The sequence below is a fragment of the Silene latifolia genome, chromosome 7 (genome assembly GCF_048544455.1).
Source record: "Silene latifolia isolate original U9 population chromosome 7, ASM4854445v1, whole genome shotgun sequence".
In the NCBI taxonomy this organism is placed as follows: Eukaryota; Viridiplantae; Streptophyta; class Magnoliopsida; order Caryophyllales; family Caryophyllaceae; genus Silene; species Silene latifolia.
In genome coordinates, this window is record NC_133532.1 from 7,994,653 (window position 1) to 8,019,970 (window position 25,318).

At 36.8% G+C, this 25,318-nt stretch overlaps 3 protein-coding genes across 5 annotated transcripts; all 3 read left to right on the forward strand.

Annotated features, from left to right (window-relative positions):
* The first annotated feature begins 108 nt into the window (after positions 1-108).
* On the forward strand, positions 109-5,062 carry LOC141591585 (GATA transcription factor 28-like). 2 transcript variants are annotated; one of them, XM_074411966.1, is made up of 8 exons: positions 109-443; positions 604-1,173; positions 2,687-2,773; positions 2,860-2,993; positions 3,226-3,357; positions 3,902-4,007; positions 4,208-4,279; positions 4,749-5,062. In XM_074411966.1, the coding sequence occupies exons 2-8, from the start codon at positions 868-870 to the stop codon at positions 4,812-4,814; spliced, it is 903 nt and encodes a 300-aa protein (XP_074268067.1). In that variant the 5' UTR covers positions 109-443; positions 604-867; the 3' UTR covers positions 4,815-5,062. The 2 variants fall into 2 exon arrangements, 1 of the variants encoding a protein (XP_074268067.1); XR_012520933.1 differs by having other exon boundaries at positions 146-443; positions 4,097-4,279.
* Positions 5,063-9,074: 4,012 nt separating this feature from the next.
* On the forward strand, positions 9,075-17,068 carry LOC141591586 (mannosyl-oligosaccharide 1,2-alpha-mannosidase MNS1-like). Of its 2 annotated transcripts, none has more exons than XM_074411968.1 (14): positions 9,075-9,390; positions 11,056-11,150; positions 11,621-11,785; positions 12,078-12,190; positions 13,311-13,376; positions 13,480-13,651; positions 13,759-13,848; positions 13,926-14,047; positions 14,160-14,225; positions 14,999-15,107; positions 15,189-15,287; positions 15,756-15,836; positions 15,914-16,084; positions 16,508-17,068. In XM_074411968.1, the coding sequence occupies exons 2-14, from the start codon at positions 11,097-11,099 to the stop codon at positions 16,772-16,774; spliced, it is 1,575 nt and encodes a 524-aa protein (XP_074268069.1). In that variant the 5' UTR covers positions 9,075-9,390; positions 11,056-11,096; the 3' UTR covers positions 16,775-17,068. The 2 variants fall into 2 exon arrangements, with proteins under 2 accessions (XP_074268069.1, XP_074268068.1); XM_074411967.1 differs by having other exon boundaries at positions 9,100-9,390; positions 11,103-11,150.
* Positions 17,069-18,084: 1,016 nt separating this feature from the next.
* Positions 18,085-24,969, forward strand: LOC141591587 (metal tolerance protein C4-like). Its single transcript, XM_074411969.1, has 13 exons — positions 18,085-18,629; positions 18,887-18,941; positions 19,525-19,657; positions 19,783-19,838; positions 20,730-20,844; positions 20,936-20,993; positions 21,076-21,194; positions 21,433-21,552; positions 22,931-23,032; positions 23,153-23,225; positions 24,074-24,141; positions 24,279-24,339; positions 24,676-24,969. The coding sequence occupies exons 1-13, from the start codon at positions 18,359-18,361 to the stop codon at positions 24,795-24,797; spliced, it is 1,353 nt and encodes a 450-aa protein (XP_074268070.1). The 5' UTR covers positions 18,085-18,358; the 3' UTR covers positions 24,798-24,969.
* Positions 24,970-25,318: the final 349 nt, after the last annotated feature.

Genomic DNA, 25,318 nt, shown 5'->3' on the forward strand with positions numbered 1-25,318 from the left:
AAATTCCATATAGGATAATTTTACCAAAATCAACCAAAAAAGGAACTACATTGGCCTTGGCCATATGAAATCAATAAAAGGTGGATTGAAATATTGAATATGGCAAATAATTGGAAATTATATTCAAAGACAGAAAAACCAATCCACTTTCTACATTTACTCCAATAAATCTCGTTCATTTATCTCCATCATTTCCCCTAATTTAATCCAATTTAATCCAAAATCACAATTGAACATCTTCCCAGAAAGCAATCCCTAATTTCATTCCCTTTTTCCTCACTTCTCTCTTCCACCCCATTTCCACCAATCTAAAAAAACCCAATTCAATTCAAGGAAAACCCACCTTTTTTGTATTCTTAATTCACCTTAATTGTACTTAATTCATCCTTAAATTTCCCTTTTTACCCAAACCCTAATCACCCAATTCATTCATCTTTATTTAGGTGCGTATTTATTTGTATTTTATGTATTGTTTTTGCTAAATGCAAGCTTTTTGCTACTTGGATTCAGTTCATATTTGAATTTGATTGATTTAGTGATTGTAGTTCTGTTTTTTTATACCCAATTGAATTTGATTGAATTTATGTTGTATTGTGTTAACAGATTCGTGTAGGAGTGTAAAAGATTGAACCTTTAGTGTTAGAAAACTGTGGTAGTCAAGGAAGATTGGGAAAAAGCTGGGTTCTTGTTTGATTTTTGTGGGTGGTTGTAAATCGATGTGATTGTTAGTGTGCTTTCGGAACTCGTAGAAGGGTTTAGGGCATTGAATGTACATGATACCGGTGTTTTCGTGTTGGAAAGGATAGTTCTTTTGTGTGTAGAGAGTGTTCCTAGTGTTAATAAAGGGGGTGTGGTTGAGTTGTAAGTATGGATGATTTACATGGGAGAGATGGACAAATGCATATGGCGGAGGCGGAGGAACATATGCATGTGCATTATATGCATGATCAGAATCATGGGATTCACCATATGAGCAATGGGGATGGAATAGAGGATGAACAAGATGATGGTGTTACGGGTGCGAATGGTGCCATGGATAATGAACTACAAAGTGAGCATGGGCATGTGAGTGATAACCATGCTGGGATGATGATCCCTAGTGGTGATAATGATCAGCTGACCCTTTCTTTTCAGGGTCAGGTTTATGTGTTTGATTCTGTCTCACCGGAGAAGGTTAGTCTTCATTCCCGTCACTGTTAATTATTTTCAGTAAGGCTTGATTCAAGTTCTTTTTGCTGTTTGCATATTTGACATTTGAATTTTTATGAACTCATAGGCCATAGCTTGTATATTAATATTAAAATTTTTTGCTCAATTTAAGAATTGATTTAATTTAGAAAATGCAATATACAAGCATCACTAACTCTTTTGTATGCGTAGGACGGACCTTGTCTAATCTGTACTACGTTGCTAGAACATTCAACAACATAGATACCCCAAGTGTGTTAGCTTATGGAATACATCAGTTACTGAATTAAGGGGGCGTTTGGTATGAGACGAGGTAAGGGAATGGAATCAAGAAAAGGAAAGGGTTACCCTTAGAGGCTTAGATTAATTGTGTTGTTTAGTTGTTAATAGGAAAGGAAATGATTGAAGGTTAACCAAAATTAACCACCACATAGAACCACCAAGTCCGACCCCACACACCACCAGAGCTCGAAACCACCACCACTAATACACACCCGTTATACTGCCCACGACACCGGCAACACCGCCATTGCCGCCGGCACACCTGCACGTGGCCACCCCTTCCCCAGCGGCTACATAAAAAATTGACGCTCAGTCCTCATAACCACCACCCTCAACACTTGAAAAACCCTCCCCCACCCCCGAAATCCACAGATCTGGTGGTTTTAAGGGCGGGGGAGGGGATTTCGGGGGTGGGGGGAGGGTTTTTCAAGTGTTGAGGGTGGTGACTACAAGGGTTGCTGTGAGGAGTCGAAGATGTGCTCGGTAGAGATGTAGGATGCCGGTGCTGCCAGTGGTGCCGGTGGATTGAGTTTTCATTGATGTTGGTGATGCTTGGGGTGGCTGTGTGGTGGATGTCGGTGGTGGTTGGTGGTTAGGGTGAGGGAATGAGGAAAGGGTATCCCAAACCCTTGGGGGTGGGTGAATCAAGGGTAATCCAATACTGAAATTGGGGAAAGGGAATGACATTTTGGGGTAAACAAACAACATGTAAGGAAATGGACATTTTCCACTCTCTTTCCCTTTCCTGAACCCCTCCAACCAAACTTCCCCTAAGGGGATTTGGGGGCTTTAATCTGTTTCTTTGATGAAAAAATTATCTTTGAGGAATCTTTTGGTCAATGGGGTTGCTGGCGAAGGACCTTTTAGTAAAGCAGTGTCTGAAGACAGCCTGTAACAAGTTTCTGGCTTGCGCTAGTACCTCACCAGAAATATTGATAAAATGGGCTGTCGAGCGACTATGGTTAGCGGAGCCTTACACGAATAGGTTTATTTAGGGTTTCGTCGCTGTCATTCTTGTCTCCTCTTCTCAATCTTTCTAGGTTTCTGTGCATGTCTGTCATTGCCTTAGTCACTATACGATACTTTATTAGGAGTCTTTGTTAGAATTGTTTTTGACTTAGCATACTCATGATGAAGATTGACAATTTATTTTATCTTTTGGTGCCTTATTCCATGGCTCGAAATACTCTCAAGCCTCGTCTATTATTTTATGCAGGTTCAAGCAGTACTGCTTTTGTTAGGTGCTCGTGAAGTACCTACTAGCGTTCCTAGTGTACCATTGACCTCTTCACATACTAATAGGGTAAACTTGGTTGTATAAATTTTGTAAGTGTTGATCTATATGTTTCTTAGTCCTTAGATCTTCTTGCTTATTGATTTTTGAATCAGGGGGTGGCTGCCACACCGCCAAAGTTCAATGTTCCACAAAGATTGGCTTCACTACTTAGGTTCCGCGAAAAGCGAAAAGAGCGAAATTTTGACAAAAAAATCCGATACACTGTTCGCAAAGAGGTTGCACTTAGGTATTTATGTCCCCATGGATCTTTGTCTCCCCTCTTCCATTTTTCTGCTGTATATGACTCTATGTTAACTTCTCAATTTAGTTTATTCTTTGTTCAATTCATTACATTTTTTTTCGTCACCTTTGTTGGTAAATGTGGCAATGTTGCCAGTGCTTTCCAATCAAAAGTTGAAGGTGTCTTTGTTATTTTGCCAAAGGGTGTCTGATTTCATATACCTCTTTTCATACTCCAGAATGCAGCGTAACAAGGGTCAATTTACTTCTTCAAAACCTGGTAATGATGACTCCTCATCCGCAGTCACAAGTTGGGAGTCTAACCAGAGCTGGGGACCTGATGGATCTGTAGCGCCTCTACAAGAAGTTTGGTGAGTATCCTTTGTACTGCCGACCGTCGTGATGTAGTAATTTGTCAATGCTGTTTTCCATCCATCCTGACTAACTTGTCCTCAGTTCACATTGTATGTCAAACGATGTTGACTTTGCTAGATATTATCTCATAACTTCTGATATTTTTAACTTTTTTTTAAAATAATAATGAAATTAGTTGTCTTAATATATCCTTAACAAGACAAATTTTTCATTTTATACATATGGAGACATTACTAGTCAAAGTTAACATCTTTGACTACCACAGTCAAATGAGGATAGTAAATTAGGGATGGTGGTAGTATCGTGTATTACGTGTAGTGCTCATCTTAACCAGGCTGCATATTTAGTCATCCAAGGTGTTGCTGTTGACATGGGAGACAAGTTTGATTTCAGTGATCCACTGTAATGTGATTTATTTAACTCCTTATTTGGCACGAAATTATATGCACCAATTTGAGGCTTGAAATTACAATTATCCTTAGCTTGATTTGTAAAGCCAGGTGCAAGTTTATTTATTACCTTTTGCAATATGTTTGTCAGTTGCCGACATTGTGGCATCAATGAAAAATCCACACCGATGATGCGCCGCGGACCTGAAGGACCGAGGACACTGTGTAATGCTTGTGGACTTATGTGGGCAAACAAGGTATTGGCCTTCTTGACCTTTGTTTCTGTTAACGCATGCATAAAATTAAAACTCAAAAAAACTTTCTTAGCCTCAATTTTTTGTCTCAGTTTTGCCAGTTCTGTGCATGAATGTTGACAAAAGTGCAACTTTCTTAATCCAGGTATATTCGTTTATTAGTTGATTTCTGACCATCTGACTCGCATTTTGAGAATTTTCAGGGAACTCTACGAGACCTCTCAAAAGCCGCAATGCCTGCCGGACAGATCGTTCCTTTGTCCCGGAACGAGGAGGTAACCTAGTGCACTGCTGAACTTTTATTTTAGCTCATTGGTTTCTTATGGAAATTTGAACAAGCTAATCCACCGTAGTTGGCATCGTCCTATACTAACTTTGATGCAATAATTGAAAGTTGAGATTGTCATGAAACGGTCCCTTTCTAATTTTTTGGTTGAAAATAAAACTAAAAAATTGGCTGTTGATTGACCTGAAAATCGTCTAAATATCTCATTAATCATGGTTAATCTCTAATTTAATTTTTGTTTAGTGTTAATTGGACCAAGAAACTTATTTATAATTAGTATGAGATTGTTTTCCCGAAAAATGCTAAACTTCTGAATTATTCAGATAGCTTGTAGTCAGCTTGCAAACTGTGATTAATTGGAAGATACCAGAAATTTTTGTTATTTTTTTTTTCCATTCTAAAAACCTCCTCTGATTAAGACGCTTCCTGGTGTCCTTCATTATGCTCTGATACAAAAGCAAAATGGAAACTTGGACGCTAACCAAATAGTTGGAGTTGCTGGAAATGTGAGTGATTCCTCGTGAAAGTGTACGTCCTATGCCGTGATTGCAGTTGAGGTCGACGATAGAACTGCAGTCGATTACTGATCACAGATTCCCATTCAATGGGTCTTTACAGTTGGGTCACATGTATTTTTTAGTCATGTATTTTTTTAGTCTTGGATGAGTTGTTGGAGACACTGAGATTAATTTGTAATCGTGCGTTCTCCTCATGCAACCCTTCTGTTTGATTAACGTCTTTTGTATGAGAAAATTTCAGTCTTTGACGCAAATCTGCTGTACTTCTACTAGGGCCTTTCGTTCCATGGTAGATCACACGATTATAGTAGTAGCTTGATTTTCCTTTAGTTGTTTTTGTATTTTCGATTAGGGGCAACTAAAATCGGGCATTATGTCTCATATGTATTGAAATCTTGCCTATAAATGAGCTTTTGTTTGTGTTTTAGATCAGACAGGTTTTTGTTTGTCATTGCCAGCTACCTTCTTTGCCCCACTTGGCCGACAAACACCCAATTCCAACCCTCTGTCAGCCTCTCAATGTCATGGTCCGGTACTTTTACCAAAACGTCAAGTGCACCATTGTCGTTTCTCTAGGTAAGAGTGCACGCTTTAAAGGGTTGAGCACTCATGAGGGATTGTGCACTAGCACTCTATCTCCGGTCTAGAGACGATGTGTATCGGAACCCTAGTCATGAACTCATGATCATCACAGTTGACACACGAAAACAATGAAACTAAGCAATACGATTATTGAAAAGAAGGGTTTTTTTGTCGAACACAACCTTTAAAAAACTTTTTTTCCAGACACAACCTTTAAAAAAAAAGTTTGTGAAACACAACCTTTAATAATTTTTTTTTTGTTAAACACGACATTTTAACTAGAGTTTGAACACTTGCAACGGGGTGACTTTCAGTCGATATTTGAGATAGAAAACGAGGTCGATTTGAGGTGTTTTTAGACTCGTTGGAAAGGTGGGAGTACAAGCTTTCCAGACATTATCAATACGCGGTGATAGGTGGCCTTATACGGGGTTTATTAATTATTAGTGTGTAAAGTAAGGTTGGTCAAGGAGTGAATTGGTGTTTTTCTGATTTGTTTTTCTCTCCAATTCACTCATTGACTAACCTTACTTTACACACCAATAGACCCCACATAAAGCCACCTATCACCACCGTATTGGTAACCATTGGAAAGCTTGTACTTCCACCTTTCCAAAGAGTCTAAGCACACCTCAAATCGAACTCGTTTGCTACCTTAAATATCGACTTAAAGTCACCCTATTGCAAGTGGTTAAATTCTGGCCAAAATGTCGTGTTTTACAAAAAAAAAATTATTAAAGGTTGTGTTTTACAAAAAAAAAAAATTAAAGGTGGTGTTTGGAAAAATAAGTTTTTTAAAAGTTGTGTTTGACAAAAAATTCTTGAAAAGAAATAATGAAGATTAACAAAGCTTGAGATGAGAAACAATTTCCTTCCAAAGAGACTTATTTGATAGTACAAGCCTAGTACGAGAAAATACTGATTGTGCAGAATCGCAATATGTTCCCTCCGGACCTAAGATAGAGTACTAGTGGTTCGAAAAGTGAGGACTCTCCACCGTCTAGTCTACTACGAGTAGTCTACTACTGTACTCGGGTCTGCTGATAGGCTATCGCACACCTATGCAAAGATAATATTTATACCCTAAACAACAAATGAATGTAGTACTTAGGGGCCGAACCTAAAGGAGACGGGAATTATTAATTAATTGTTATGGATTGAATTTTACCTTGAAGTCGGTTATCGTTTGAATTGGTTTGTTGATTTGTTTGATGATTAGAAAATAATAAACTAAATGATAAAAGGAGTCTAGGGAAGTCGGGTCACACATGCAAATTATGTAAATGCTTAAATTAAACATAGAAGTTGATAAAACGTTAATTGTTTAGGCTTAGAGACACCCACCTTACGATATTAGTGTCAACCATAGACCGGGTCCTAGAGAAACTCTCGTCCATGACTAGGTCGTCCTACTACGCATGCTTAGTCTAATTCAATTCCGTGCCTCTCGACTTTAGAACGAATGAACAAACTTAATCAATGAATAAGGCCTTTAAACAAAGATTAAACATTAAGATGCAAACATGTGATAGAAACAATTATACAATATTAACTTATCCTTATTTTGACATTTACATATTACTTAATCATGCACGACTTCCTTTATTCCCTAGACAAATGTAACTACTCAAACATGATGAAAATGTAAACTACACTAATGATAATTAAAATGATAAACATAATGGAAATGTAAATAGAAATTACCGTGCAATATGAAAATGAGCTAGAAATGGAAGAACAATGCTTGTAATGAAATAACTTGAAATAAGACTTTGGAATATAACTTGAATGGAAATTGTATTGAAATGTTTATAACAAAAATTAAATCTAAACTAAGCTAAGCTAATAACTAAACTAATCTAACTACTAAACTTAGAGAGAATTCTGAGAAATTGTGTATGTGTATAGTGTGTCTAGATGTTGAAGTTTACACCCTTTATATAGGAAATAAGAGGTGAAATTTAGAGCAAATACAAGGGGTCAACCCCAAATATTTTCTCTTAATTACTTGAGTAATTGCCTAGAGAATCTCATGTTGGCCATCAACTCCTTAATTGCACAATTAGCATCCAAAGAGCATCTTAAGATGAGCATCCAAGACATTTTCCCATCTTCTTCTACTTGGGCTTTAACACTTGATTTTATACTTGGGCCATTTCTTGACTTGTGTTGTGCATTTCTCAAATTAATCCACCACATTTGCTCATGCAAGTCCATGCTTTACTTCATTGTTGGTCCATTCTTCTCTTCATCTTAGCTTTGTATCTTATTGCTTGTAAATATGTGGAATTAAGCTCCTTAAAGTTTAAGTACCTACAAAATATGATAGAACGTGCAAATGCAACTAGAAATACAATATTAGCTCAAAATCACTAAGGTTAGTGGCCTTAGTGCATAATGTCAAATATATTAAAACTAAAAGAAGGAGATAAAGTCTATATAAAATGGACTTATCAGGGACGCACAAATCTTCAACTAATACTCAACTCTAGAGATACTCTCTCGTATTAGAGGTAGTCCCAACCGGTCTTGCGGATAAACTCTCATGGTTTCATGTACCTTGTTTAGTAAAAGTACACAACAATATTGGGTCACTTGTCTCTTCAAGAAGTAATCAGATCTCGACATATAATTTCCCGATCAACATGTCTTTCATGCTTCTCTCTCGATAATGACGAATATTGGATGTCCATGTCATCGTCCCGGAGACCTCATAGCTCTTGAAAGATGATCACCCTAATGCCGCTTCACCTAGTCTCGAACAAGGCTCGCCCTAGCTTAAAAGCAGCCCGTTGAGCAAAAGAAGATCCAGAAAGTGTCTCTAATATTTAGTTGTTGAAGACGTTCTTAAGTATTTGTAATTTTTTTGTTTTATTTATTACATCGGGTAAAACGGAATGAGATCCCGTTACTCACTTACTCCTAATGTAGAGAATGTAAGTCTACAATGGAAGAAATAATTTGTGTAGCGGATTTTCGACCATTTTCATGTTGGCAAAGACGAATTGTTATAACATCTCAACTCTCATTTCTACTACACAAAAAACAAAATATTTTATCTTTAATTTTGTTACTAAAGGGGTGTTTGGTTCAACTCATAAAGGTATGAGGTATGGGTTTGGAATGAGCCAAACCCATACCAAGTGTTTGTTTGGCAAAAATAGGGGTTTCATACCCATACCTCAAACCCATGAGGTATGGGTTTCTCATACCCAAGGGGGGAGATGGGTATGAGATTGATACCCATGGGTATCAAGTAATAAAACCAAAAAACATGAAAAAAATTTAAATGGAACATTTTAAATGAATTTTTTTTACATTTATTTGATTAACTCTTTATTTTCGTGATTTTTTGGTATCAAAAATAATTATTTTCAATGTTGTATTTTAGATTTTTTTAACTTTGGTGAAGTTCGATCTCATTCCACCCGAAATTGAAACAAACACATGGTATGAGGAATCAAGTTCCAAACCCATACCATCCGGTATGATTCCTGATTCCAAACCCATACCCACGTGCGAACCAAACACCCCCTAACATTCCAACTCTCATTAACTAACTTTTTTTACGGACATTAATTAATTAACTAACTTTTTACTTTTCGTAATTACTTTTTCACATATTTGTTTCACCCATGAGGGTAAAAACGCCGAGATCATGGTACGATACGTAATCGAAACGGCACCAACCCTAATCTCATTTTCCCCTAAATTGATCCAATAAAACTATACTGATTTGTCAATTCGGATCATTCTTATCCAATTTGAGTACATATTATCAAAATTAGCATCATTTTTGGGAATTTTTCTATTACATTTCTCTTTTTGATGTTAAAAAACGTTAAAAATGGCGAGAAATAGATCATCATCGAATTCTTTTAGATATTTAAATCCAGCGTATTATTTTCGGCGACCGAAACGTCTGGCATTGTTGTTTATTTTGTTCATCGTTGTAACTTTGCTTGTTTGGGATCGCCAAACTATTGTTAGAGACTATGAGGTTGCATTTCTTTACCCAATTCCGATCATTTGTTTATGTTTTTCTTATTTAGGGTATTAGTCATTTCTTTATGTTTCCGTTTTATGTCACATTTTGTTTTGAGGCGTAACGCCTCTAATTTTATTAGTCTTTGTGCCAAAAGCAAACCTAAATGCATTTATATTCATTTGTTGGGTGGAACATGATTGTTGAATTGTATATCGATTTATATAGATGTATGACATTTATAAGATCAAGGTTGTGTTGTGAATTATTGAGGTAGGTGATAGTTGTATCTGAAGCTAGTTGAAAGCTAGGACGTTGTTGTTGGGTGGTGTTTCGTAACAGCGAAATTGCTGAATTGAGGAAAATGTAAGTTGAATTGATGAAGGAATGTGTTGGGATTTTAAAAGAGAGTGGGATTTTGTATTTGAACTTTGATGATGGTGATTGAAGTTCAACTCATTGACCGTTTGATTCGTATATTGAGAAGTGGGTAATGGGTATTAAGCTGTGCAGTTTATTAGTTTTTGATCCTATTGACTGAGTACAGTTATTAGCGCGTTTAGGCGGGATTTTGTTTTGTTTTGGACACTACATGTGGCTGATGTGTCATAGTTGAATTTGTTCTAGTAAAGGTTAATGCTTTCGAGGAACTGATTGGAGATTGAGGAGGATCACCAAGGTTTGGCGATATGGCGTGGGACGTGGGTATGCATCGTGGAAAGTGGAACCCTTTATGCTTTGTGGAGAATGTTTTTAATCTACTCAAAATTACTTTGAGGCTGAGCCTTAAATCCTTTGTTGTGCATATAGTTTTTTTAATGAGGAGTGCCTTCTCAAGACCGCTGAATAGTTGTGTGAGGATAGGGTACTGTCATGTGCAGGGAATAGATGTTACTTTGGAAGGGTTCTAATGTGCCATTGCCGAGAGGTTATTGGCTTGGCACATGGCTGCTATAAATGTAACCGATTTATAAGGATGTACTGTTCTTGCCAGGGTTCATTTTTGTATCTGGCTCATCCCATTAAATCTTGATTTGAGAGTTGTTCTCATAAGCGATCGTTGCAGACTGATCTTGGTTGTTGCACCTTGAGTGCAGTAGATTCCGCCTCATAAATCGGTCCCCATTGCCTTCAAAATTTTGACAAGTCAACCGCGATGCATGTTATCGGTGACATTTGATATCATGATCTGGCCGGGTTTTTGTATGATTAGTTTCCACTTTTTAGGGCTCCTATTGTTGTTTACTTGGTATATTGAGTTTTAAGTATTTGCTCCAATATGTTAAGCATTGTGGTGCTCATTAAATTATTTTTATTTGCAGCTTTATGAGGATAGATGTTAAAGTTTCTGATTTCAATGTGTAGAGTATTGCTAAAAATTAAGTTTAAGAGTATGTGTTAAGGGAAGACCTATCGAGAATAGCAGTTTTTGTAGCTGGAGTAAGGACAATCCAGTTTGGTGATTTGTATGTGAATGCTCAATCTTATGACTGTTTCTATAGAACGTAAATGTTAGTTATTTGTTTTCTGTTACCCAGAATTATCAGCATGCCATAAAAAAAGACTAGTACTGTCGTGGTTAGCCTTTGTTCATCAACACTTTTGAGTTTTCTTCGGCTTTAACTTGAACCTTCAGAATTTTTTTTGTCTTACTAACTGTACGTATACACACCTTTTTAGGATTTATTACATGCTTTTTGAAGAAATGATTCCTTGCCTCCATGCAGGATGAGTTGGCAAGATTACTAGCAGACGTCAATCGATTGCAAGAGGAGGTAAATAGTTCCCATGCGTTGTCTTTGTTCTGCATCTGCTATTAATTGGCTGACTGCCTTACCATGTTTATGATTGTTGCTCACTTCTGCACTTTATTTTTTAGAAGAAAAATGATTTTGTTCCTTCTCATGCTCATCCTTGTAAACTATGTGACGGAGTCAGCCCAGATGTGTGTCCAAGTGTCGAACCTTGCTAGTTTATGAAAAATTCTCTTGTTTTTTATCTCGTACGACCATACTAGAGGTTATATGAAGATTTGGAGTAACTTAGATGGTAAAGCGTCGGAGCTTAGGCGGCAACTCTGCAAGTGTAGTGTGCACTAGGAAAGAAAAAAATTGTCCCAATTTTCTTGTATAACAATTAGAATTTTTAAGTCTTCAATTACTCTAATTTTTATTTGTATAGAATTTCTCTTTTCTATAAGCTAGCCATTGATATTTTTCTTTTCATTTGCCTTATCTTGTCAAAGCTTGAAGGATTAAAAAGTGATCGAGGCATGAATAATGGAAACTCAGAAAGTAAGGTTGTCTCAGAGGATCCTATTACAGTTGAGCGGAGACAGAAAGTTAAAGAGGCCATGCTTCATGCTTGGAGTTCTTATGAGAAATATGCTTGGGGGCAAGACGAACTTCAGGTATTTCTGGATGTTTGATTTGATAATGAACCACAAAAAAATATAGTTGAACGTTTGAACTATGAAAGTAACATTTAGTCTCAGTGTCTTGATGAAAATGTGTGTTTTAAAGCTTTATTGACAATGTCTTGGACTCTTGGTTAATAACTAAATAGAGTGAAAGACACACGATGGAGGAGATTTTGATATGTGTTTGTGTTGACTAATTTTTGAGCTATTTCTTGACTTTTATGATGCTTTTCCCTGTCGTTAGTGTCATAATTATGTGTTGTGGTTTTATTTTTCTCCACAGCCTCAGACGAAGGATGGCTCCAATAGCTTCGGTGGTCTTGGAGCAACACTTATTGATTCACTGGATACACTGTATATAATGGGCCTAGATGAACAGTTTCAGAGAGCAAGAGAGTGAGTTTTGGTTTATTTATTTATTTATTTTTCTCTGCCTCTTATTGATGTCTTGTTGAGTAACTTTTTTAGTGTTCTGTGGCACACAGGCACTACGTGTGCGATGAGTTGTGTTTGTCAACGAACTTTGTCTTGAAATCATGTGTCTAGATGATGGTAATTTTTGATGGAAAATAAAGGAGAACCCCATGTTTTTCTCGTATATTGCAGCAGAAATTCTGCTCCTGATATCTTCTTGTTCGTGTCCAGTAAAGTGTAGAAGAGAACAAGAATTTGGCTAATAATTTATGCTCAGTCCTTGTACATTTGGGGAAACCTATTATCCTTACTGCAGGATTTATTGTTGTGTGTTCCTTTAAGGTGTAACTGTACAAAGATATTATTACTAGAGATCTTTCGTTTGTGTGAGTTGCAATTCTTTTTAGCTAATTATTGTAAGAACAGTTAATTCTGTATTTTCATCAAGTCTGGAAGATTTGACTTTAGAGGTTTAAGTGACTGAAGGAACAGAGCTGTTTTTATTTATGTATTTGTTTGTTTTGTGTATAGTTGTGTTTACTGATTTTTGGCAATCCTCTATTTATTTTGTGACATTGAAATATTATCTAAAGCTTACAGGAGGGAAAATACTTTTCTGCTTATGCGTAAGTGTGCTTTTGAGAGTTTTCAGATGTTGATTTTATTCGCTAAATGATTGTGATGCTGAATTTTTTAGCTGCCTATCTCTTAGTTTATGAGTAACTTTGTTGGTCATTAATATATAATAATGTATTGCTCAGCTTGAATTAGGGTTCACTATGATGCGTGTATGTTACCCTCTTCAGCAGCAAACCAAATCAGCATATTGTTGTAACTTTAACAATCCCACTTCCTGCGCACCCACTTGTGTTTGTGTACCTATGTTTTTGAAAGTATTCGATTCTGTTCTGGTTACTGCCATTTGCTTTGGGCCACTGTGATCAGTAAGGGTATCTTATTTACCATTTACCTTCGTTGGCGTTTCTGATCTGTTTCCGTTGTCTTTTTTGTCGTTTATTTTGACTTTATTGTGCTGTCGTATAAATGTTGGTATTTGCTCCCTATATTTCTCAGCTCACTGACTTGAATCATTTTGCTGCAGTTGGGTCGCCAATTCATTGGATTTCAACAAAGATTATGATGCTAGTGTCTTTGAGACAACCATAAGGTTGCTTTATAAGGTTTATCGTCAGTTTTAGTCAGTGTTTCTTGAGCTTAATTTTCTGAACTTTCTTAATTTTGAGACTAATTTGCTGTTTGCATTTTAACAGAGTTGTTGGTGGACTTCTGAGTGCATATGATCTTTCTAATGACAAGATTTTCCTTGAAAAAGCCCGAGATATTGCGGATAGATTGCTTCCTGCATGGAATACATCTACTGGTATACCATACAATATTATTAATCTGGCTAATGGAGGACCACACAATCCTAGGTGGACAAGGGTAAGCTGTTGAATCATAGTCCATCATACCACAAACTTAGTCAGGTTTAGATTTTTTCGAAACCTGGATGTGATCTTAAGCCCTGTGTTCATTCCTACTCCATGTAGGGTGACAGCATTTTGGCAGATGCAGGCACAGAGCAACTTGAGTTCATAGCACTATCTCAGAGAACAGGGGACCCAAAGTACCAGCAGAAGGTAAAAAATTGTTTCATATAGTCGGGCACGGTGAAAGAACCAAGGCTGTTGACATTTTATTTCATATATATACACAGGTGGAAAACGTTATATTTGTGCTCAATGCGACATTTCCTGCTGATGGTCTGCTGCCTATTTATATAAATCCAAACAGTGGGTCAAAACGCTCAACTATAACTTTTGGTGCTATGGGTGACAGGTAAAAGTTGGTTAGTTCTCTTTGAAGCTTAAACTGGCATTTAGACCTTCGATATTTTACAGTAGTAAACAGCTTATGGTTGGGTTTATAACTAAACAAATAATTCTTGCAGCTTTTATGAATATCTACTCAAAGTATGGATACAAGGGAACAAAACTTCAGCTGTGAAATTTTACAGGTGAGCAATCACTTTTCCCATGTAGATCAAGAATATCTCTTTGATAAACGAAGCAGGTTGGATATTTCTCTTACAAAATAGTGAATGCGAGTTTAAGGTGGTTTTTGTCTTAAATGCTTCGATCACCTATTGGCTTATGAAAGTGCTGGTTGTGCTAAAAGACGTTTCTGCACGTGTATTGCAGTTGGTGGGAAAGAATTATCGTCTAACAATTGTTAGACCACTTCGATTATAGTCTGATTAATGCCAAAATTCTGTTATTTTCATACTCCCTCCAAATTTTAATTTTCTTCCCATTTGACTTTTTGGTCAAGATTTTGATATTTTGACCATAAATATCTTAAAAACTATAATGAATTGTCATATGTTGCTAATATATATTTACATTTACCATTTTAAAGTCTTTCAAAAAATATTTTCAAAACGATAAAATTAACATACAAATGCATAAAAAACTTGGTCAAAGTAACACATTGAAGACTGTGTAGTCAGATGGGAAATTGGATGGAGTACTTTATTTTAGATCCATCATATTTTTAGATGTGAAATATGTGGTACTCTTTGGTGTTTTTTATTTCCAAAATTTCAAAATCAGCAGCGTTAACCTTTACTCCATGGACTAGCGTGGGCTACTTCCTGTGCGACTCTTTTGTATTTTTTGCTCAACCCATTTGCATTTGCCACAATCAATATTGTTTGAAATGAACCTGAATACATCCCTTTTGAAGCAACTTCTTATAATGTTCTTGTGCTTGTGACCGTATTGGAAACAGAGAAATGTGGGAGACTTCAATGAAAGGATTGTCATCTTTAGTTCGGAGAACAACACCCTCGTCTTTCACATATATTTGTGAGAAAAGTGGGAATTTTTTCTATGACAAGGTAATTTATGGTGCTGCAACACAATTTTAATTATCACTAATTCTAAATCTGCTTAGGTTTATCCTAAATTTGGATGTGTAGATGGATGAGTTAGCATGCTTTGCTCCTGGAATGCTAGCTTTAGGATCATCTGGTTATGGCCCTGAAGAATCAGAGAAATTTATGTCGCTTGCTGAAGAGGTATTTTCAAACCTTTTTGGACGCAAGCAAAGTTCAACTATTTACTTTTGTAGACTCTTTCAACGGCATAAATGTTTATTGACTTCTTACAAAGATTTTGAAATGTGAAAAATTACCTGGCAATGTTTATCAATTAAGTTGATTGTTTAGATATATCAAAGCTATACCCTTCGGGGAAGTTTGGTGGTAAACCGTCAAAGCTTCTCAACAACAAATTGATTATCAAATAAGGGCATGTTATTAAAATATCCAATTGCATTTTAGATGGTGATCCACCGATCGCCCTTCACTTCTGATGTCAATTATGATACTCAAATGAGTTTTCAAAATCTGTCAGCAAGCATTAAACTGCCTCTGATCTCCCTTTACAAGCAAAACAAATGTTACCTTTCTCTCCTTCAAAAAGAAAACCGAGTGTTTTGGTGGATAACTTATGTCTCTTGTTGACTTGCCCTTTTTCGGATGAAGCTGGCCTGGACATGCTACAATTTCTATCAGTTAACACCAACTAAGCTAGCAGGGGAGAATTATTTTTTCCGTTCTGGACAGGTGAGAATCCTTTTCTTAGGGTGCATTATAGTTGGGAGTATATTCTGTTGTCTTATTCACTTAGGACACATGTTCAGGACATGTCTGTGGGGACATCTTGGAACATTCTGAGACCAGAGACGGTGGAATCACTGTTTTACCTGTGGCGTCTAACTGGAAATAAGACATACCAAGAATGGGGCTGGAACATATTTCAAGCATTCGAGAAAAACTCGCGGATAGAGTCTGGCTATGTGGGCCTCAAGGATGTAAGTTGCAAATCTCAAAAGCTCCTTCTGATTTCATACTACGAGTTTTTTTTTTTTTTAATGTTTTTTGACATGGTTTGTTTGAGGAAATCCCAAGACTCGGTATTCTTTGACTCTAGATTATGAAGCAAAATAGCTTTACTAAACTGGCTACACAGCTACACTTCTTTCTACTGTGAAATTTTGATGCAATTATCTTTACGGGTCATCCAGAGAAAGTCTCTCTTGAGTTTTTAACATTAGGAAAAGGTTGCATACATCCGACCCCCTTACATCACCATTTGCAGGGCCCTCAAGGGACTGAGGTAATGCGATTGTTTATGTTGTAAAAAATATTACCTTAATATTAGATATCTTGGATTTACGCTTTGGCAAACATCAACTGACTATTGTGAGTCCTCAACCTGGTAATGCTGTGGTCAGGTAAATACTGGTGTCAAGGACAATCTGATGCAAAGCTTCTTCCTGGCAGAAACCTTAAAATATTTCTTTCTCCTCTTTTCACCCCCGTCAGTCATTCCCCTAGATGAATGGGTTTTCAACACGGAAGCTCATCCGCTGAGAATCGTAACACGGTATGCTAGTGGGGAGCAGCATTATAGACCCGTTATACGGCAACGCGCTAGGAAAGAAGGGCGGAATGAACATCATACAATACGCAATTTTGATCACTTTAGATCATTTGGGTAGACGCTGATACCAAGTTCAGATTCCTTTTCCATCTCGCTTTGGAATCGACAATGTAGTCTGATAGATTGTTCCGGACACGGGATTAGGTCTTAACATCCTAATTCGGAGGTCCTGGAACCATTGTATTACCACATTTTGCTTCTCATGAGCTTCTATATCATCTTATAGGTGTGTAAAGTATATCATGTAGAAATCCAGCTTTATTGTTCAGTGTAGTTTCATGAGTATGTATAATTGTATATATACTCTAAATAGTACATTTTTTGGATAATTTGTATAGTTCAGTTATTGAAATGAAGAATGTGAGAATCGGGATACTATCCAGCTTTATTGTTCAGTGTAGTTTCATGAGTTATATGTGATTCATGTGAATGAGTTACATAGACACGATTGATGCTGACATGATTTGAAATTTTGAACCATCCCTAGTAGAAGATATTTGTCCTTTTGAAACAGCCGACATCCCAAGAGTCAAATTTTGGGTTTTTATTTTGTTTGTCTTATTCATTTGGTCCACACCTGGACGAGCTTACCGTTAACCAAACATAAAAACTTTTTTTTAGTACCTATTTCAAAGTTACAACCCTATCCAACCAATACTCTATTTATTCCTGTTAATAGTTATCCATTTCACAAAATCTCATTGAAGACAGGCGATGACGGATACCGTTTTCTCTCACAAAATACCCATTGAGAGGTGAGTGGGAAGCACATAGGGGTGCCCCACCTTATCCCCTCTCCCCTTTTGTGAGAAGTCTTTAGCTTGTGACGGGATTAGCCATTTATCCTTGTTTAAAATTCTTCTCACATATTTCAAACGATAACTATTGATTGGGATAGAAGGTAGATGAACTCATGTATTTTTAATATGGATCACTATTAAAGATCAACCGATAAGTGATTGTTCTAGCTTTACTATAGATCTTGGAATTGGCCCTAGAATGCAATAATGTTAAAACTTGCGAGATAGAGCTTTGCTCGCTTTAGTGGTCCAACCCGACCCGAAATCGGACTAACTCGGATGGTCTACACTAGACCTGACAACATTAAACCCGATGCGAATAACCCAACCAGTACCTGACTCGACACCAAACTGCGGACCCGACCTGAATTGAGCCCACCCTATATGATTCAATCCGAATGTTTATTGTTGAAAACTGGCCGTTATCCATAAATAACTAGATAATAACCTACCCAAAATAATCCGAATTAAGTCAACCTAAACCCAAACCGATTGGCCAATTTATCATGTCTAGTCTACCCTAAGAACTAATAAAGATATATATAAACCTTGATTATGATTGGCCAAAGATCCTACACTAAAAACTTAGATGAAACAAAAGAGAAAGAGAAGAGTGAAAAGGGAGGGAAGAATATCATTTCCTATCATCATCATCATATCATAGAAACTTCTATTCATTCATTCCTCCAAACCCTTCTTCCATACTTCAACCTTCAACATTCAAACTCTCTCTTAATCCCTACAAAATGCCACTATAACCCACCATACTAATCGATATCAATATCGACATTAATCAATCAATCAATCAATATATCTCAATTAATCGAAATTAATATGCGAAAATGTATAGAAGAGAGGTAATTCGAACCTCTCAATTACTCTCTTTTCTTCCTAAACATCGTCTTCCTAATTCATCTTTTTCTCCTACTTTCTTCAATCGCAATGATTCTCAAGACTCTACTACACCCACTAAATCATCTACTCCACCCACTAAATCAATTGAACAATTAGGGTTTTCAATTCCTACTAATTCCACTTTTTCAGCTAAAAGGGTTTCTCTTTTTTCACCCCTTTTGCTTGATTTTACTCCCCAACACTCCCCTTTTCACCGCAGTAAGTAATTTCTTTAGTTACCTTTTTTATTCTTTGTGACGGGTATTTTAATTAAAGTTAAAACAAATGATTGAGACGAATATCTTTGATTATGGAGGTACTTGCTAATAAGTAGTTGTTTTGTTTAATGCCCCTCCGTCTCAATCATTTGTTTACCGGTTTAATTCTTTGTGACGGGTATTTTAGTTAAACTTTAATTACTTATTGGTTTGTCTAATTTTTAGTTTTATTTTATTATTAAAAATGATGGGTTTCAGGTTTTTTTACTAGAGCTAAGGAAGTTAAACAGATTGAAGTTAGTGATCAACACAGGTATTTTATCCACTCACTTTTAATTATTCCATTCGTCCCAATCATTTGCTTACATTTTGCTTTTTAATTCTTTGTGAGGAGTATTTTAATTATAATTAAACAAATGCTTGGGACGGAGTGAGTATTGTATTTAATGTTGTTAATGCTAGTAGTGTTTTTGTATTATTGTGCTATTTTCAATGGTGGGTGTAGTAGTAATTGTGGTGGATAATCGAAATCACAAAAACTTAAATAAGACTGTTGCACGGTATATTAATGGCCCGTTCTATGTTATACACCTCGTTTGTTGGTAGCAATTGTAACTGGTGGCGGAACCAAGAATTGTAGTTATAGGGGAACTATTAACGGAATAAGGTAAACTAGAAAAAGTGTTAAGTTTTACATTGCTCGGAGGGTGACTGGCCCTGCTAATCCCCTAGTTCGGCCACTGGTCTTACATTTGTCATGGTATTCACTGTCATATGTCGTAATCTGTTTATGAGGCCTCTGTCAACTTGGAAGTTCTAGTATAGTCCTATAGTTTCAGAATGAATTTCATTTGTTGTCACTAATTGAAATCTATTGTTAAACAATGGTGTCGTAGTCAACGTGCTGTTACAACTGCATTATGGTGCAATTTTCTTGTCTTTTCGCTCAAGATTGGTGTCTGGTTTGCAACCTCTAGCCACGTAATGCTGGCTGAAGCCATACATTCTATTGCAGATTTTGCTAATCAGGTACTTCTCAGTGCCTGTGTTCCGGCAGCTACTTTTTATTTGTTTTCTTTTTGAAGGTTCTTAGCACTGAAATTGACTCTATCTATTATTCAGTGCAGAGTGACTAATTCTTCTTCACATTGTAGGCGCTTCTTGCATATGGTTTGAGTAGCTCAAGGCGTGGCCCAGATGCTATTCATCCGTACGTATTTCTTTGAAACATACTCTATTATTGTTACGTGCATGACTCCATCTACTTCCCGTTCCCTCGTCACCAACCCTTCAAAAATTGTTTAAGTAGATGGTGAGCTACCACTAATGGAGGAATTTACTGTATGTTCTAGGAACTACTTGTAGTTAACTACTGTCACTCTCATTCTGTATAGCACTATACAGGCCCAAGGAACTTATATACGTTGTAGTGTAACTAATACTTGTACTTCTACTCTTTATGTTCCTGTTGTTCATATTTTTTGTAGGAAAGATTATTTAACCGGTAGTGTATCTAATACTTGAGTTTTATCAAAATTCTTAATTTGGATGTTGAATTCGTAAATTGGATATGGAAGGTACTTTTCTTTGCTAATACGTCAATCTAGTTCAGTACATAAGGAATGAAAAATAGTACGAGTAAAATATAATCCGTTCTTTGTGCTCTGCCTTTGTGAGGAGAATGACGTGTTCACATATTGTAACTGTATTTTGATTTCGCCATCAGTGAGAATGAATCAGGAAATCTATAGTTCTTTCCATTAAGAATATAGGCGATTACTATTGTCTTTTTGGTGACTGAAAGGATAGTAGTATGAAAACCAAACAGACATTTTTGTGTGTGTTTGGGACAATAGTGCCCATGGCCTAAAATTGCTGAAGTGGGCTGAATTCAGAAACGGTGACTATGCAGTATAGTCGCTGTGAAAGGGCAGAATATGATAATGGTAGTAGCTGAAATATGAAAAAATTTCTATGTTTAGAATGAATTGATTATTTGAGCATTTGAGGATATGCTTCCTAAACCACCTCTCTTGTTGCTTTGATTATTATGGAGAATATTTTTTTTTTCACTGAAACCAATTGCTTTGTGCTTTTATAGCTATGGCTACTCTAAGGAACGATTTGTCTGGTCCTTGATATCTGCTGTTGGTATATTCTGCATCGGGTCTGGTGCAACCATAGTTCATGGATTTCAACATTTGTGGACTTCACAGGTAATCTAAGTAATTATTGTTTCTTAGAGACAATTAAAGTTCATGTCTAAGACACAATTGAAGTCTCTAATCTACTCTGTGTCTTCTTCAGCCACCTGAACATATTAAATATGCAGCTCTTGTGATTGGTGGTTCCTTTTTCATTGAAGGTCGAGTCTCTTCACGGATGTTTCTATTCATTATAACTATCATTAAAGGTACTCTGTTTATATGAAACTTGCGATTTTTCAGGTGCTTCGCTTTTTGTTGCAATTGATGCTGTTAGGAAAGGTGCTGCTGCTGAGGGAATGAAACTTAAAGACTACATTTGGCGAGGACACGATCCAACTGCTGTCGCTGTCATGACCGAGGTATTTATTTTAACTAATTACAATTACACAATTGAAGTCCTGGCTTCAGAGATCCATTGCAATGCTATTGCTGTTATTGACTCCCAATATATTAATTCTCTCATATTTTGATATTACATATCTCTTACAACTTTACAACTTACACCAAAACCAACAAAAAATGGAAAAAAAAAAGGTTTATACTATTCTAGATCCTTCTCTTGTTTCCATGTGCTCAGTCACATATTCCAACTTGCAGGATGGTGCTGCAGTCACTGGCCTTGCTATTGCTGGTGCATCACTACTCGCAGTGCATCTCACTGGCAATCCTATTTACGATCCCATTGGTTCTATTGTTGTGGGCAACCTTCTTGGAATGGTGAGCATTACTTTCTGGGTGTATGGAAGTTTATTTATGCTTGAAGTTGATTTCTATTTATGACATTATTGGTTTGTATATCAGGGTATAACCTCACATAGTTGCTTATCAAATTCGTCAACTGCTCCTTTCTACATTTACGACGCTTCTGTTTTTGATACCCTTCATTAGTGCATTATTGCGTAAGTTGCTTCATAAACTTAGAATCTTAGGCGGGCATGCATTTCTAGGTTGCATTTTGAAGAGGTAACAGGACTTCTCTTTTACATTGCACTTGGTAATAATGATGGCCCTTTTTAATTTATTCAAGCTTTATTTAATTTGAATGCGAACGGGTAACAGTGGCAAGTATCTAGTTAAGTTTATTGACTTTTTGTACACAGCATCATGTTTTTAGAGTGTGTATTGGATTAAGCAAATTGCATAGGACGCTGTAGAGCAATCACACAGCCATTGGCAAAAGAAGCTAGCACATGGCACACATAGAGTATTGTGGACCTGAGCAGATCAAATCGTGTCTGGTTCGTGTCCGATGGCAACTTTAAATGGGCCATTATCTTCCCAATCCTAACCTAACCCAATTACCTAAACATGTCAATTATCTCAAATCTAAACCAGACCGATGTATTCAACCCTTTTACTGTAAAGCAGTTCAGTTTTAACCTCCTTAACCCATACAACCCAACTAACCCTGTATAACTCATCGACCCAAAAATGGCGAATGGTATATTTTTTTAAAAGGTTAGGTAGGCTATCAAGGCAACTCATCCCAGTTATGACCCATTTAAATGAGTGGGTTATTCGTGTCAGGTTCGTGTCGAAAGACCTCAACCCTAACCCCCACAGATATAAACTTCTTGTCGTGTTCATATCAGTCCAACTACTTAAATGGGTTATAATGTCTTAACATCAACCTGCTAATTTGTGTTAGGTTTGTGTCATGTTTTCGTGTTGGGTCAATGATTGCCATTTGCCACCTCTTGCCGGTTCTAGTGTGCTGCAGCAACTTAAGGTTTTTACAACTTTAAGAATCTTTGGTAGGACTGATTATTTATATGTTGACAGAAGTGGAAGTATCAAACCTTAATAATGAAATTAATCGATCTGATCATCTGCTTGGCAATATCATCATTATGTTTCGTCATCTTAGAAGTGCTGTGTTAGTGTTTAATTCTTGATTACATCAGTTGTTATTTAGATAGTTCTTTGTTGCTGTTAGACATTATGACGCCCTACCATGGAGCCACAGGCCATGTAGGGGGGAAGACATGTTGCGCTAGTTGAAATCTTGTTGGAATGTGCCTAAGTTTACGATTTTGGCTGGAGATAACTTTCTTACTACTATTTTCTCTCCCTTTTGGGATGGGTGTATTTGCAGGTGGCCATATTCCTTATCCAAAGGAACAGACATGCTTTGATTGGTAGGGCAATTGATGATCAAGATATGCAGAAGGTCATGGAGTTTTTGAAGAATGATCCTGTATGTCTTACTAATTTTCTATCATGGGCAGTTCAGTTGCCGTGCATTTGTCATTTGACAGTCTCATTATAGTGCATCTCCTTTAAAGTTTAAACATTGTGTGTCCTTAATCTCTTTCAGGTTGTAGATTCATTGTATGACTGCAAAAGTGAGGTGATTGGCCCTGGTTTCTTCAGATTTAAGGCAGAAATTGGTAATTTGATCCTTCATTTTATGTTGAAGTAATTTCGTGGAACTCGTTATCTTTGTTGCCAGTGATAGAAGGGAAATTTCTTTTCTGGATTGCTGCCAGGCCTTATTCAATTTTATATAGTGCCCTGTTTCCCGTTTTCTCTCTTGTTTGTGTGTATACAAATCCTCTTCAATTTTCTCATCCATATTATCTTATGTTAAAAAAAATTAAGCAAGTATTATTGTACAAGGGCTTGCCTTGTACGGACTACGGAGTACCAGTGAGGTTCTTTTTGGCATTTCTTTGTTGTAATTCTTGGCACAGTTTTCTTATGGATCAACCGATTATAGTCTTTCCATGTGGAACATAAGGTAAGGTTACGAGTGCGCGGTCATAGCCTCATAGGCAAAGTTTTTGAGGCTATTGATTAATGTTGCTATTGTGAAACTAGCATTCTATTTCTATGTCCGAGAGTCTATCTATTGAGATATTTGCTGGTAGTCTCATTGTATTCGACATTACCCTAGTTGTCAGTTATGTTTTTATAGTTTTTTATTTAAATCTATTACTGTAAAAGCTGTCCGGTTAACGTGTTGCTTTGTGACCGTGAGGTCACGGGTTCAAGTCCTTGGAGCGGCCTCTTGCCAAAATGGCAAGGGAAGGCTTGCCCCAATTACACCCTTGTGGTGGGATCTTTCCCCGGACCCTTGCCTAGTGGGGACGCCATTGTGCACCGGGCTGCCCTTTTACTGTAAAAGCTGTTTGATGAAAGCCGTTTGAGTGACCCATTTTTTTTATCAATTAGCATGCTCAATACTCAGTTGAACTTAGTAATATGAACTAAACATGCAAAAATGTTGATTCAACAGATTTCAATGGTGTAGTCCTTGTCCAGAATTATATTAACCGAGCTGGACGTGGAGAGTGGGCTAAACAGGTTATTTGAAGTTCTTTATATTCACTCTTAATTCCCCGATTCCTTCATACTGGTCTTTCGTCTTTTTTTTTTTCACATTTTTTTGTCTCCTTAAATCTCTAATATGGTGCTAAATTCTATTCCTCCGAACTGTGCAGTTCAAGGATGCTGCAAAAGGGGATGATGATGAAGAACTGATGAGGGTTATGTCCAATTACGGTATGCCATAACTTATGTATCTTTTGCAATCTATACAACCAGTCAACCATACCGGTCCATTCCTAATGGAACCAAAAACTCCTATTTCTGTTGACTTTGGAATACAAGATAAAACAAAAATGACTCACTAAATTGTTTGCGGTTTTTCTATTATGATGAAGTAGCATTTGGTCAATGTAATTTTCTATGCAATTTCATTGGTTTTGAATTCTTCAATCTTCACAACCTGGTAGGTCCGACCTCTCGAGACTAGGGCTAGAGTCTAGATACAGTAGAATTTGGGGAAATTCACCCATTGTCATCCCTAGAAATAGCCTAACTGACGGTTTATGGCAGGTGAAGAAGTCGTGACAGCCTTAGGAAGCGAAGTCGACAGGCTAGAAAGGGAGATCCAGACACTCGTTCCTGGAATTAGACATGTCGATATTGAGGCTCATAACCCAATTACTCCTCCTTGACATATTGATCCACTGATTAGGGTACATACGCGTGATATTTATTGTTTTGCTTCGCTCTGGCTGAGTGCTTCTTTATACACTTACCGTATCTCAATCCATTTTCCAATCTTTCGGATATGTACATAACTTGCTGCCGGAGCAAATTACTATCCTAATACTGTTTTTTACTCGTTTACACTGTTCATCTCGTCCTCAATTATACTCGGTAGGATTTTGTTTAAGCAAAAAAGTTACTGTATTTGTATTAGGATTTTTTGAATTTTATTGACAGGTATGTTAGTCGAAAAACTACGCGGTTTAATGCAAATTAAATCGTAGAACTTTTATGTCACGGTTTAATCTTGGTGGTTGTGTCGCAAGTCTCAAATATGTGGCCGTGTAACTTGGGATTTTTTTTTTTTTTTTTTTTTTTAATTTTACAATCAAGTTAACGAGTTTTACAATTTACTTGGAAAATATTTATGATTATGGTGGTGATGAAAGTTCCCCACTTTTGTTTTATGGCATGCTTAGTGGCGTGT

Bases quoted from the DNA above. Each gene is read 5' to 3' on its own strand.
- LOC141591587 (XM_074411969.1), top strand. From the start codon at position 18,359: ATGTATAGAAGAGAGGTAATTCGAACCTCTCAATTACTCTCTTTTCTT. The intron at 21,195-21,432 runs GTATTTATTTTA...TCCAACTTGCAG, and splicing joins CTGTCGCTGTCATGACCGAG to GATGGTGCTGCAGTCACTGG. The intron at 24,340-24,675 runs GTATGCCATAAC...GGTTTATGGCAG, and splicing joins GAGGGTTATGTCCAATTACG to GTGAAGAAGTCGTGACAGCC.
- LOC141591586 (XM_074411967.1), top strand. From the start codon at position 9,238: ATGGCGAGAAATAGATCATCATCGAATTCTTTTAGATATTTAAATCCA. The intron at 15,108-15,188 runs GTAATTTATGGT...TTGGATGTGTAG, and splicing joins GGAATTTTTTCTATGACAAG to ATGGATGAGTTAGCATGCTT. The intron at 15,837-15,913 runs GTGAGAATCCTT...ACACATGTTCAG, and splicing joins ATTTTTTCCGTTCTGGACAG to GACATGTCTGTGGGGACATC.
- LOC141591585 (XM_074411966.1), top strand. From the start codon at position 868: ATGGATGATTTACATGGGAGAGATGGACAAATGCATATGGCGGAGGCG. The intron at 1,174-2,686 runs GTTAGTCTTCAT...TATTTTATGCAG, and splicing joins ATTCTGTCTCACCGGAGAAG to GTTCAAGCAGTACTGCTTTT. The intron at 4,008-4,207 runs GTATTGGCCTTC...GAGAATTTTCAG, and splicing joins GACTTATGTGGGCAAACAAG to GGAACTCTACGAGACCTCTC.